We start from the raw sequence: 14,505 nt of genomic DNA, 5'->3' as shown, positions 1-14,505 counted from the left end.
CGGCTGTGTTTGCGATGTGGGACTATTACGTGGTCCCCAGCAGGGACCCAGCATGCCACCAGCCCCATGACTGACCACCTCGCTGTGCTGCTGGGACTCCAGAACCGGCTGCAGCCCCAACACACCTTCAGCCACTTGGCATTGCCTTCATTATTGGCATGCGGGAGACAACTGTTAATTTAAAATCCATATGGGGCATCATTCAACCATGCCCTTTAAACTATTTCAAGAGCTGTCTCCCAGTATACACTGAAGCCGCTCATGGTTGACTTTTTTACGCAGGAGCCCAGGAAAGAGTGACCCAGTTAAAAGCTTCTGCAGGTGACAGAAGGGAGGTTGCTGGGAAAAAGCAGAAACCAGGTAAAGCACATCCTGCAACGTGGTGTATAATCTATAACGACAGAAAAGTCCCCTGGTGAGGTAAGTCCCCAGATTCCTGCCTTGAAGTCTACCGCACCCCAAGCTCCTGCAGCCAGCAGCTTTGCCCCCATTTCATGTGTTGCTCTGCTGACATCTCCAGTTCAGGCAGGCAAAACCATGCACTGGCATTTCCACTCTGGATCTCAACCTTAAGGACTTCACCAAGGTTGATGTCTACAGCCACAAAAAAAAAAAAATCTCCCAGCCTAGAAAAAGCCTTGTAGATACCACAGCCCCCGCCTGGGCCGGGGCTACGTGGTCTAAGGCACCAGAGGCCAATAGCTGTCCTGCAGCAACGTTTCCTCCTGCACGGGCACAGCTGATTTCAAAGGAATCTGGGTCAGGTAAGGATTTATCATGATGTCTTTCTGGACAAATAGCTGCTGCTGTGGTTCACGTTTGGGTTTTCTCTGCAAGGCACCGACTAGCATGCATTTCACAGACACTTTTTGCAAAGCCTACTTATAATGCATGTGCCTCCCTTCAGGTGATATTTGTCAGAGTCCTACTATGGAAATGTTTTTACCTCCTGACAATACCCTTTAGATAGTGCCTATGGAGGTGGATGACTCAAGCTTGACATGATGATTTCCATCCACCATTTTTTATTAAAAATACTCCTAGCGGTTCGTAATGTGAAGACAGAAGCTGGTTTTAAAAGGGATGTGGAAACCACAGAGCATGCACAAACTGTGCCACAATTTTATGTCAACCAACAATAGCCAGAAAATCTATATGTAAAACAGTTCCTCCCAGCCTTAATTTATAATCTCATGCATAGAAAGTGCTAAGAATATGGCAATAACATCCATCCGAGACCTCACCATACTTCGCGGTCCCTAAGAGACAGGTTATGGATGGCCTGCCACTTTCAACTTCGTCTTTTACTTGATCTTACAAAGTTAAGTATCGCCTAATATAGCTTTCTGCAAGTTAATTCCCTTTGTGACGGTGACAGCTTCTAAAAACCCTCACGCTACTACAGAACTGCAAATAGCAAACACCGCTGCTAGGAATAGACAAGCCATCAGCAGAGTGACCTGCTATCTCTCCAGCCTCTTTCCTTGCTGCCAGCATAGTATTTAAAGCAGGATGGAAGAAAGCAGAGCAAAGTTAAAGTCGACAGATGGCTGATGCAAGTTGGAAAAGTTTTCATAGGAGAAAAATAACCGGTCAGAGAAGCGGCAGAGCAGCACCCTAAGCATGCCGCTCTGAATGGCACGCGTTCATCCAAAAACTTGGACTCCTTCCCCCTTACGTTACTTGAAGTCAGAAATACTTTTCATTTCCTGATCTCCGTATTATCCTTCATCCACCGCCCGCAGGCTGCAAACCCGGAGTATTCGTCAGTATTCACTGCAGGGACGTGAGGGGGGAGACAGGCTGCGTTCCAGCCAGGCTGCATAGCGCCTTCGCCCTGCAGCATCCCAGAGCCCACACTTGCAGAAATCCTTCCCAAAGTGAAGGATTTGAGAACGGCGTTGAGACGTGCAATGCTAGACGTGAAAAAAGAAAAAAAAAATCTGCTGGAAAAAACCTGACAGATCAGGCACTTGTTGGAGCCTTGAGCGGCAGAGGAGCATTATAGAAAATTCCCACCGACTTCCCCAGCTTCAAACCTTTAATAATTTAATATGTGTGACTGGAATTTCTCAATAGGCTGGAACTCCCTCGGGACCAAAATCTCATTGAAAAAGAAACCAAGGAGAATTTGGCATCTCTTTCCCAGCCTGTAAGATTAAATGCAAATATGTTATTGGCATCAAGCTATCACAGCTTGATATATCCACAAAGCTCCCATACACTGACATTAACTTCTCAAGGAAGAACATGTTGTTACTCACCCTGAGATACTTTATGCTTAAAGGCAGAAAGACTATTTCGGTTTTGGGTTTGGGCAGTGAACAGTGGTACCTTCACCAATTACCAGCACACCCGGGCACTGATCTAGTATTAGTGACAAAACACGGTAAGATAGTGACTGCTGACCTAATATTACATATAATTTCCAGTGGCTAGGCTGTACTCTGGTAGCTGGCACACAGAAAAGTATCTCCAGCTTCTTATGTTGCTTTGGCTTTAGCAGACATGAATCAATTTGGTACCACTTCTGTGTTTGCGGGTGGAAAAAAATGGGCTGAGGTTGAGCTCTTCTCTGCTAGGCTAAGAACTGGGGCATATCTTCATGGCAAAGACACAAAGCCCTCGAAAATAGGTGTTTGTAAAGCAAAAGGCTGTCAGAAAAAAAATATAGCTAAATTCCAACAAGAAGCCTGTGCTTAACAGCCAGAGAATAAATGGATGATTAGTTAAAGAGCTCTAACCATTCTCCCGAAGAACGAGGGGGATACTCTTTGTGAACAGAGATGAATGAACTCTGCTGTTCTCCAATTCAATAGCACAGTTATAACGGGGCACCGACCACATTAAATGGATGCAGCACTCGCATTAGCAGCGACTCGGCTGCTGCCTTCTCAAAAGACGGCTCCTCTACACCTAATTCACTTCATTTGCCGCTAATTAATGTAGATGATCCACAGCTTCTCGAGCGCTGGTTTCTCCTTGGGGAAGGCGGGTCTGGCTGTGGGGCTGTGCCCCGCTGCCTCCCGCAACTGCTGCTCCCACCCTGGAGCCGCCGCCGGTGGGAAAGCGATGCCAAGAGGGCTCACGAAGCTTGCAGACTGCCCGATGTGGCTCGGGCTGACAGCAGGGAGACACGGGAAGGATGGAAATGAGACTGGGCTTCCTTCCCATATCCAGCTACAGACCATTTCCATGCAAAGAGCAGGGAAACAAATCAAGGACAAGTTTCCCTCGTGCAACAGGATGGCCCTGACATGGGGTTGCAGCTCTGACGCCACTTGAATCAGCTCTTGACAGTTGTCTGCAAATCTCAAAGGCAATTACAGCAGACGTGCTCTAATCAGGGTAGGCATAGCAGAAAACCCCTTGTTCTCTGCATTTGAAATAAACTGCAAGACCTCATCCAACGTCCTCCTGTCTGCTCAGCCAACCCCTGTCATCCTGAATAGGCACAACAGCTAAGCTTTACCTTGCAACATGATTTGTCATCTATAGGATGCACAGAAGCTAAGTCAATTGAGTTCTGCTCACCAACTCAAATCTTCAGGCAAAGCTCCTGTAACCCAGGAGAAGAGCCCAGAAGATGCCTCTGCAGTCCTTGTGTTCCTGGGGTCTTAGCTAAGCCGCACTGAAAGTGGTTTCTCACATTGCATCTCTCACCTGAACTGCGTGCAGCACATACTCATTGGGAAGAAGAGAAGCAGAAACAAATACTCAGAAAACACTGTTTGTACTTACGATAAGTTAATGTAAAGCTCGCAAAACCAAATCCAAAGGCTCCGAGTTGAGAAGGCTTGAAAACTAAGGTCTGATTTACCAAAGCACAAGTGAAAAGTGGGAGGGTGGGCAGAAATGTTGGCCTTCTGTTTTGCCAAAATGCCTCCAACCTGTCCTGGAAGGACCGTTTCCACCTTGCACCATTCCCTTGCTCATTTCCTCATCAAGTTCTCCATCGAGACCACTGATTATGATCACGGCTTGTACCAAATGTCCACTGGGAAGCAAACCAAGAGCTTCAATTTGTTGCACAGCCCTCGAAGACCAGCTGTCAACAATATTAACTTTTGCTTAGAAATGACCCTGGTGAGCCACGAATTGCCTACGAAAGAGACCTTCCCACCACGAACCAGACCTTCCCACCACGAACCAGAATGGGAGTCTACCTGGCCTCACATCCCGTCTGTGGGGCAGAAGGGATTAGCAGCAACCAGCTTCTAGGGAGGCAATTACGGGATCCTACAGGCAGCAGATGTGGACAACCTTCCTGATAGCCTTTGCCAGCCTGAGGCCAGCCTGTGCTCCCAATCACTGAGCTGAAAAAGGGAATTTTAAAGCTCTTTCCAGCTTCTTAAGCCACAAGCCACTTCCGCGCATCTTGTTATATTGAGACACAGAGAGAAACCTTACTTTTGAAAGGCCACAAAGCAAATGAGAAGACTTGCTAGGAAAAGAGATTCAGCTCTGCAGGCTCCCAGAAAAGGCTAAAGACACCTTTATAAAAAGATATTAGCCTAACTTTTTCTCTTGCAAAGTTTTGCCCATAAAAAGCAGCCTTACTCTTTCAAAAAGCTGCCTTGTTTCTAGGCAGAAGGACAAAATCTGAGGCTAAAGTCAGTCTACATAACATAACAGTCTCTCAACATAACTTTGGTCGGGGACCTTTTCTTTGTCCCTGATCTGCTGAGCCATGTCACTTCTGACCTGCCTTTTGCTCCTTGCTTCACGGGGAGAATACCTCCGGTTATTGCATGACAACGCTACAGAGAAGGTGAAAACGAGCCTTTCCCCGTTCCCAGCCCCGCTTGGAAAACCGCAAGGACGTTGCTCACCATCCAGTTCCTCCACGGAGATATTCGCTAGCTGTTCGCTGTCGCTGCCAGCGGAGAGTGAGCGGTTCAGGTAGTTGCCTTTGTACAACAAGCCAGCTGTTACATGGTGGAATGGCATCTTCTCCCTGGGCACACGAGAAAAGGGAAGGAAAGGCTTATTTTAACTCTTTGTCTTTGTTTTATTTGAATAGTACAATAGCCTGCCTCGAAAGAGTAGCTGGACCAAAGCATCCTACACCAGGGAACGTGCACTGAATTTGGGTGCATGACTGATGGATTGCAGATTTTATTTAGTGCCTAGGACAGGAGCTAAACAAACAAACAAAAAAGCAGCAGCTTCTTCTTTATGTTGAACAAGAGCTAGCGGAGACAGAACAGCGGTGCCTTAGGAAAACATGAGCCTCTAGCACTCGTACTGCAGCTTTCAGCCTAGAGATTTGCTATTTGATAATAATTATATAGTTCATAGGGGTCTCTATTGACATGCAATTAAAAAGTCATAGGATCCAGCAGCATGACTTTCAAAGCCATGCAAGAGTCTGGACGCGAGCTCTCAGACCCCGCTCCGGAGCATCCAGACCCCTTAGATGGTTCAACGCCCCTGCCCAGAGCATCCGTGCTGAGCGAGACGCATGTCACACCAGTGCCTCCGCTCCAGACTTCAGTGGCCCTCGCTGAAAGAAGAAAATTCACATTCGAGCAGGGCCCAACAAAGAACATTTTCATCTCGCAAATATGACAGCTAAGGAAAAATACTGCTCAATGGGAGGCTGTAGCAGAAAAGTGTTTGCAAACTTAGCAGGTATAAACACCGCAGCCTAGTGAAGGGCAGCCATCTGCACAGACAAAAGTGGAAATTACTGTCAGCGGCACTTACACATTGATTTAGGATACACAAGAAAGAGGCAAGTTTGCCAAAGTCAATTGAAATATTAAGAGGAAGATTTGTCATACCCTTGGCTGGTTTCAATCAGCACAGCCCCATCATGGGCCTATTGCGTTGTACGCTGTACATTTCCAGCAGATATAAATCAGCAGAGTCAACAGAGCCACCCAGACATCAGCTGAGGATCTGGCCCAGGGTCTCCGCAGGGGCTGGAAGATGGCCAGGACACGCTGGGCAGTACGGTTTGGAACGGACCATTAATATAAATTTATATGGCAACTTTGGCAGATCTCACTCACATCAGTGGGGGACACATCCCCTTGGAAACAAACTCCAAGGGCATTCTCACTACAGCCACGCCGCGACATTAGCTTGCTTTGCCATAAAGAGATAAGTGCCACCTACTGAATCGTTCTCCAGCCAACACTACAATTACAAGGATGATCTGGCTCTTAGTCAGCCATATGTTCCTACCACAGTCAATAAAACAAATATATATACACATATATATGCATTAATTTTGTAACAAATGCCTTCTTGCCTCACTGAGTTAGTAAAAGCTTTAATAGACTCACCAAGAGCAAACTAACCTCGAGACATAGGAAAGCGAAGAAGAAAAGCCATGAGGTTTCTTTTGCACTGCTTAGCACGTACCTAGAATTTCTCTTGCAGTAATTATGTAAATAAATCCTAATCGTAATTTTAAGTATTTTTATTTGGGAGCCAGTTTCTTCAGCAGCACATTAGAAATCGTAAACAAGGTTTTCTTTTTCATTAAGCATATCTGTAATTTCCCAGCACTTGCCAATTAATGTATGTCATTCTGATATATTGCTCACTCTGATGTATTGCTCTGCACTAAGACAGGAATTTTACCTACCCACAGGGACACACATAGGTGATGCCAGCTTTCGTTCCACTCTAGGTCCCGACAAGCAGGGCTGGAGAGACACTTCCAGCCCTTTGCACCACCTTCGTTAGCCTCCAGTCCCACCACAAAGTATTCAGGCAGCAATCGATCCATGTTTTCTCTTGATAATCACACGCCCAATGTAAAAGCAATTACACTGATTTTGAAAACCCTGTCAAATTAAAGAGATTTGAATCTAACACCTGCAACAGCCCAGGCAGAGCTGCGGGGTGAGCTTCCGCTGCAAATGCAGCGTGCGACGAGCCCATGGGGCTGGGGACTGATGCGGCACCCGCCTGCCCCGGCCCCTGGGCGAAGGGAGCTCAGCTCCTCGCACTCCCTGAGCTCACCCACCATCGGAGTAGCTGCAAGCCATGGATTTAGGTGCACTAAAGCATTTCTGAAATGACTTTCTGTGCCTTCGCTTCTACAACCATTAAAAAAAACATGACAATGCATCTCCCCTGAGGGCTGAAGTGCTTAAAAATCAGCTCCCACCTGGGATCCTGTAATGCGTTTTAGTACTGGGGGGGACCCATGACATCCTAGAGTGAGAAAACCTGGATTAAATTCTACCACCTAGGCATATTATTTTTTTTTTTTAATTGCAATATTATTCAACGGAAACCCAGCAGAGCTTCTGGAATTCAGCAGCTCTCAGCCTGCCTCCAGTTTTAACAAGAGATGCTCAAAAACAGACCAGCAGCAGCTCCAGCACCAGATGTCCAAACAAGGATGTGCAGCCGCGCTTCAGGAGCGCTCAGCACCCTGCAGACGGGAGCCTGCTGTCAAAACCGAGCCTGCACAGGGGGAGAAAACGGCAAAAAGGGGCATTGCAAGGTGTGGGTCGTGGGAGAGCTCATAAAGCAAAGCACCCCATTTTGCAAAGCACCCTATGTTAAAACGCATAAAAAGCTTAATGGAAATACGTAGGTGCCCGATGCCTGTCTGGGAACAAGAGGTCTGTCCTAGCACAGCCAGATCGGTCCAGGCTCATGTTGAATTTAGCCAAAAGGTCCGTGTTAGAAACACGATAACCTCAAGCTTGCCTATGGCTGCTCCTTCCAGTGCCAGCTGAGACCCTGGGTAAACTCAAATCATAAATGAACTGGTGTTGATGGGATCCATCCCACACCATGGTGATGCCCTTCCCGGGCACTCGGTCAGCAGCTGGTGCCGGAGTGCAGGGTGCCGACAGCTTTGTATCTCTTCAACATGTTAAATTTGCAGCAGTGTGCGCTCACCTCCTCTGGATGGGAACGGGGAAGATGCCCCGGCTCTCGCCCCATTTTACAGGCTGTACAACAAAGCCTCCGAGCAGGCAGCTAAGCACTGAGCTTTGCTCTCCATCTCCGAGCAGTCGAGACAGACACATTTTCCCCTAAGCAACTTGCAAACTGAAAGCAGTTTTCAAAGGCATAGTGGGATTTTGGAGCAATAAAATCTCCTTGAATAATATCATGAAAACATTGACATTTAACCAAAAAGCCCTCAAAGAACCCATAAACATGTGTATGGAAATGTTACCATGGTACCTTGCCAAGGTTTCAGTCTCTGCGCCAAGCTCACCAGCAGGTTACATCCCCCGTAACGCCCGGCGGCAGCACTGCCAGCCTCGCTCTTTCCTTTCAGCACAGCCACATTTGTGAAATTTATAAGATGTTCGTAAGCAATTTGCCATCAGGAAAAAAAGGCAGTTACACGATGCTCACATGTCTACGCTCGCTCCGGTTTGCATTCTTCACCAGCTCTTGTGACATGTTTTTTAAAAAGGCTTTCAGACCCAATTGAAAATCCACGCGGCTATTAAACTGGAAGGTTTAGCTTAAGTATCAGTCAATGAGATGGAATCAGCATCAATTTGTATTGATCCGGGATCTCCCTTGGTAATTACCGATTTGGCAAAGATTTCTTGCTAACCTCTCTCCTATGCGCAGCACCAAATGATGCCCAGGAGTTGATCCTGGTTTTACAGCCTCAGGCACATAACACACAACATCATTTGCACTGCCTGGGTGTCACGCCTGGCCACTATCGTGCATTTGCCTTCTCTGTTCAGCTGTAATTTGGTGGATCCTGACTGCTGCCCAGCACGTTGTATGTGACCTGGGCTAACAGGTCCCCATCCTGGATGCTGACCGGCCCCGCAACTACTGCCCCACAGGCATCAAACAGACCAGGAGGAAATGATGCTGGTGGGGAAACATGGGAAGATGGTAAAATTGAGATCTCCATCTCTTTCACAAGTCTGGCTGAGGTTGAGCAGAGGGTTCAGGCTGATAGTATGGGAAAACACACATACATGGGTGGACAAGCACACACATGCAGTACAACAGCGTAAGCTTCATTTTCTTAGGAAACCGGGCTAAAAAAAATACAGGAACACATAGAAAATCCATGAAGCAACCAGATGGTAGGGAAATTGGAACAGTAGCTGTAAAGTCCCCCAGCTCGCTCTAAAACCCTTTAAAAATTCATCAAATGAAGTAACGGTGTTAAAGATGCTTCTCCCTGGGCAGAGCAACATTATAACATCCAAGGCAAATAAGAGCAGTGACTTCTGAAAAAATTATCTCGTTTTCCCCAGAGCTGAATGATTGCCATTATCTTTTCAGGTAGGCTGTGTAATATCTAGCTGGATCCAAAGAGAAGAGCAGAGCAAAGAGACCCCTGAGTATCACCTGGGAAATTCCTGGGCTATTTGATCCTCCACGCTCTGGGCATGACGCATCAGTCAGGGGACACAACCAACTTTCCAAAGAGTCTTCATTGCTATTCTGGTACATTTTCCTTTCATTGCGCTAGTCCCTTCCCTCTCTCCCAAGGAGGCAGTAAGAGCTGAGGGTCGTGGTTAGCCCGCGCTTTCTGGCACGGGAGCGACTGAGCTGGACTAAATCCCCATCTCTGTGTTTGTAGCCAATCTAGTTAAGGGAAGACAAGTCAAGCGTTTTGTTGCAGACACGTGGCTTTGGCAAAATCCTTCTGCTAGGAAGAGCACTAAGTCACTTTGTCCTTTATCACCTGCACTCACTGTTGCTAACAATAGCTTTAAAGATTTATTTTTTTTAATTTATTTTGTGCAAAAACTTGGCACCTCAAATGCAATATGAGCCCAAGCTACCAAAGGGAAGTCTGAAGGGCCCAAAGAGTCTCATTCGGGCATTGGGAGGAGCTCTGAGGATGCAGAGAAGGCGAGCACATCGAAAGCTCTGTAATGAGGTGTGAAGATTTAAGCTGCTGCAATAAAATGCAGAAGTCTTGTTTAATCAGTCTCAACTCAGGTGCGTAAAGAGACACAGGAATGAAAGCATGCTCAGGCAGATGGCTTGTTCTGTAGCTACAAAATCAATATAAGTGGGTCTGGAACGGCGCCTTGGGATTGAGAAAAATAAGGTCTGGTGCACAGCGAGCCTTAAAAGAAAGCCCTAAAATAGATCCTCCCAGGGAGGAAAACCTTTGCAGAAGTTTGTATTTTCTGACTATTGATACCAATAAAGCCAAGTCCCCCAAAACACATGGAAAGGCCCATTTGGGCTACATATAAACAGATCTATTGCAAGAAGAGAAAGACAAGAGCCTCCCTGCTCCCGGCCTGCCGCTGCAGCCTGCACAGAGCAGTAAACACACCGGATCGTTTTTGGAAGCCAAATTTCCTCAGACTGTGATGCAAAGTCATTGGGCTGTGAGTGCAAGGGAGCCCTAAAGCTTCCTCTGAAAGGGTTTTTCTTTTACTTCTGGAAAACAGGAGTGCTCCCACTTTCTGGGAGCAGGGCTGCTTATCAGAAGCTAGACCCAGCATTTACACACATGATATTTTCAGCAAATTAATCCATCCAGATTAATTTCATACCTTTTACAAGGAGGTATGGACTGCAAACATGAGACCTTAATCCACACTGCACACACACGCGTGTGAGATTCACTACGCATTTGCTGGTGGTGATAGAGGCACAGACTAAAGCTAGTCCCCGGGGACTACTTTCAGCCCTGACCCTCCATACCCACATGTGCCCTCATCCTTATCACACCGTACGTGGCGTTCGTGCTGTATGTGATTGTTTATTGGCATAAGCCTAAGAAAATATTCCCCTGTTTCAGACAATGACCAAGAAAATGGAGATCTCCTTGCTGGTAGATACTGGGTTGGGATACTAGCAATAAAGTTCCCCATGGTGATCAATGGGTAAAAGGACTTTACAAACCTTAGACCATTTTCAGCATTCAAGGATGTAACTGGGAAAAAAGCCTTCTGAAATGCAGAAAACAAGGTCTGAGTGACAAGCCTAATGGATGTAGTGTCACAGAGGCACTTCACGAGCGACAAACTTCCAGGTTCGAGGACTACAAAGTGATAGGAGCTTCAGACGGTTTTGTGCTGGTTTCTTCCCCACCTTCTCCAGAAAATTTGAAATTAAAAAGAAGAGGAAGGTCACTTTAAAAGACATCACATCGCTAAACAACTGATGCTTCACGGCTGCCTTTGAATTCTGCATGGCAGAAAGGAAGAGCTGCGGATGCCGGGTCAAGTATAAAATATACACATTTCTTTCTGAAAGCTGAACATGTGAGAACACAGTGGGACAGTTTTAAACCATAGCTGTTGTGTGTTATTTTTTAACTATGGCCTAGGCTGACCCTCAGCTTAAAGTGCTGGGAGGAGAGGACTGCAATGACTTGATAGCTCTGTATCTCCAGGGCAAGCACATCACACACTAAGGGTCTGAAGACCCCTTTCCATTCCCAAACAGGCTTAAACCTCCATAATTAAAGAACGATCATACGCGACTCACCAGCATCTCATCCATTCACCCAAGCTCCTCTTAGCCCCCAAATTCATCCTCACCTTTTGCAGCCAGCAATCCCAAGCTTTTTTGCTGCCCTCTCCCACTTTCTGCCGCCGAGACACTTTCTGCTACTGCTGCCCCCAGCCTCTGGCTGCACGGGTTGAGTTTGGCCAGGGTTAGTCAAAAATTTCCATCTTCATATAAACGACAGTTGTTTTTGAAAGCTTCTGAGCTGGTATTAAAAAGTAAAAGAAAAGCCAACAACACAACAAAAATCTCTGAACCTTCCTCTCTTCCCCCTCTAATAATTCACCTGGAAACATGAAAAAATCAGTTTGGAAACAGAGCTTTTATCCCTGGGGAGGCTGCAGCATGCATGCACCAGCCTCCCGTTCCCTCCTGTGAGTTCAGCTCCTCTACAAGACAGAAGACCCACGGCGTGCATCATCCAGGGGCTTCCAAGAAAAGACTGTTTGAGGACATGGTAAGAGTTTATGAGAGGAAAACAATGCAGGCTACTAAAAAGCTCTAAAATCTCAAGGCGAAGGGCTTCCATGGTGGGAAGCTGAAGGCTATAAACATGCAAATTGGAAATTAAGCAAGAGTTTTTAATGGCGAAGGTGAGTAACCATTGGAACAAACTACCAGAACGAGTTGCTGTCTCCCAGACAAGACCAGGTGCCTTGCTGGAAGAGACACTTTAGCCAAGTGCAAGCTACCGAGCTCGGTATTGGAGTTAACGGGGTGAAACCTAATGGCTTGTGATATATTGTTTTCTCGATTAGATGCTCTGACACTCCTCCTGGGCCTTAAAAATCAGGAGTCTGTGAAGACACCCCAAGGGGCTGAGCAGCATCGGTGCCGAGATGAGAACACATGCAGCTGATAGACCTGCCAGCTCCCTCGGCACTGTCCCAGGCGCCTTCCACCTCACCTTCATTTCATTTTTCCCTACCAAAACTGTCCAGTCATTGCCAAGGGGAGCAATGACCACCCTGTGCCCACCCCCAGGGACTCCCTGACAGCATGCAGCGGGGGCTCCTCCTGCCCCCTCCCCCAGGCAATTGGCTTCCCCAGCACTCAGGGGATGGGAGTACGGACAAAGTCAAGACCGAGCACCTTTAGCTGAGCACACATCGCAGGGCAGTGGTGCAAGAGAGCCTTTGTACCATCATCCGCATCTGCTCAGACCATTACACCAACCCCCTCAACAGTCCTTGCCGTTCAAATACACAAATACCAGATTTCTCTTCTTCTAGAATACTTAGCTCATTTTTTTCCGAGTGGAGGAACACGAGAAGGTAACACAGAACTAACTGATGGCATAGGGTAACGAGGTCCTTGTTGGCAGTAAGAAAAAAAGTATCGCAGAGCTTTTAGCTGAGATGAAGAGAATGTCAAAACAGTGAGGAAATGTCACTTGTGCATCTTTAGCCCCCTGTAATGCATTTCTAACCGGTTTCCCTGCTCTGTTTAACTGTTTTCTCCTCCACTCACAACTGTTGAGTGTTTGCTTATTGAGAGCGTCTTGAGGACAGTTTTCTGAGCATGCTTCTGTTCATTTACTCGTGTCCAGTTGCCTTCACTTCACAGGCATAAATCAGACATGAAGACATTATTAGCAGCGATTCCTGGCACCCCCAGCACACTGAGCAAGCATCCTATTTAAGAAAACAATATACAATGGATTATTCATAACCGACTGAGTGCGTCACAGATGAGTAATTATAAACATGAAGTATATCAATAATGACAATTTTTACAGCAGATTTAACAAAGTAACACGCTACAAATAGCCTGTTGGTTGATTATGTATTATTAATGAAATGCCAAAACATTTAGGTTTTTTAACAGTACAATTAATTACTCCCAATAAATATGACTTATGCCAGGCCTCTTCTTTAAAGGAGGCTTTCAGACATCTGGTGAGTGTTATTTTTTAAACGCAATAGCTGATGGTTCCTACAGAAAGTTCCCTAGCAGCTATGGGGACTGGAGCCATCAACATATATAAATGAGCCAGAAGGTAATTAAAGAGGCGAGGGTAACCGTAACATTGGAATAATTTTCATATAAATTGAGGTGGATCATAGTGTAAGATTCAAACCAAGATATGCTCCAAGCATTTCCTCACTGCAGACATTCAGGGCTATTAGTTTCCTCGGGAAAGTGTCTTCATACACATACTATGGCCCAGCTTTAAAAGACTATCCAGATTTAAAAAGAGGATCCCAGTTTGATTGCTGGGAGAGGGTCAACTGACCCAAATGAAGACCTGCTCAAACAAGAAGTTTCCAGAACCACCAGGCTGGTTATTATTAACTACTATTAAGCCAGGAACAGGCCATGGTGAGAAAAGGTTCAGGGACTGTTGTGCTCATGACACCGCTTCATGCAGAAAACTGGAAGTATCAGCTGCCTTTGGACGCACAGGACTTGGAGCACTACTGCGGAAGGTGGCCAGGGCATCCATCGAACGGTGCATTGTCCACCCAGACCAGCTGTTTAACACCAACCACTGCTCTATTTAGCTGCTTATGGGAAGAGTATATAGGCAGATCCCAAACCTGCAATGACCTCTATACGTGCGCAGTGGTCGGCAGGAATGGACCTCCTCCAAGGGGTAAGCCCTGGAGCTCCGACGCTGCAAAGCGCTGAAGCACTCCCTGGACTCAGCAGGATCTGAGCACGTGCTGGAGCGCCTCATCGTCCAAGACCTTAATTCACAAGGAACCAGATCCTATCAGAGAGAGCTGAGCTGCCTTGAGAAAGTCTGCGCTTCTTTCTTTGCGAGCTACCGGTCTTTGGAAGATTATAGGAAAACTGTTCCAAGAAACCAAAATGGTCATTTCCTGCTGGAGTGCAGTATTTAGCTCTTGGGGTGGCACAAATTACAGCATCCTTATTTTTGTTTCAGTATTTATTTGAAGGAAATGCACAACAGAAATCTGATGCTGGCTGTATTTTAAACCCACGAGCACTCTGTAAACAAGCTAGACCCAGAGAGATTTGCATGTTTCTTCTTGAAACATAAGGAGAACCAGCGAGACTGAATAATTGAAAACAGTTATGGAGACTTCATTTTCTTGTTTT

The 14,505-nt window shown here is 46.4% G+C and overlaps 1 protein-coding gene across 1 annotated transcript in view; it reads right to left on the bottom strand.

The window, feature by feature from the left end:
- Positions 1 to 4,950, bottom strand: part of CALN1 (calneuron 1) — a 108,022-nt gene extending 103,072 nt beyond the window's left edge. Inside the window, exon 1 of the mRNA XM_050909100.1 lies at positions 4,833 to 4,950. Within this exon, the coding sequence (XP_050765057.1) occupies positions 4,833 to 4,950 (118 nt within the window). The remainder of the gene's footprint in view (positions 1 to 4,832) is intronic.
- Between the last annotated feature and the right edge of the window lie 9,555 nt (positions 4,951 to 14,505).

This window comes from Gymnogyps californianus, chromosome 20, assembly GCF_018139145.2.
Source record: "Gymnogyps californianus isolate 813 chromosome 20, ASM1813914v2, whole genome shotgun sequence".
Taxonomy (NCBI): Eukaryota; Metazoa; Chordata; class Aves; order Accipitriformes; family Cathartidae; genus Gymnogyps; species Gymnogyps californianus.
The sequence above is the reverse complement of the archived record's forward strand: the minus strand, read 5'-3'. Positions and strand labels throughout refer to the sequence as shown.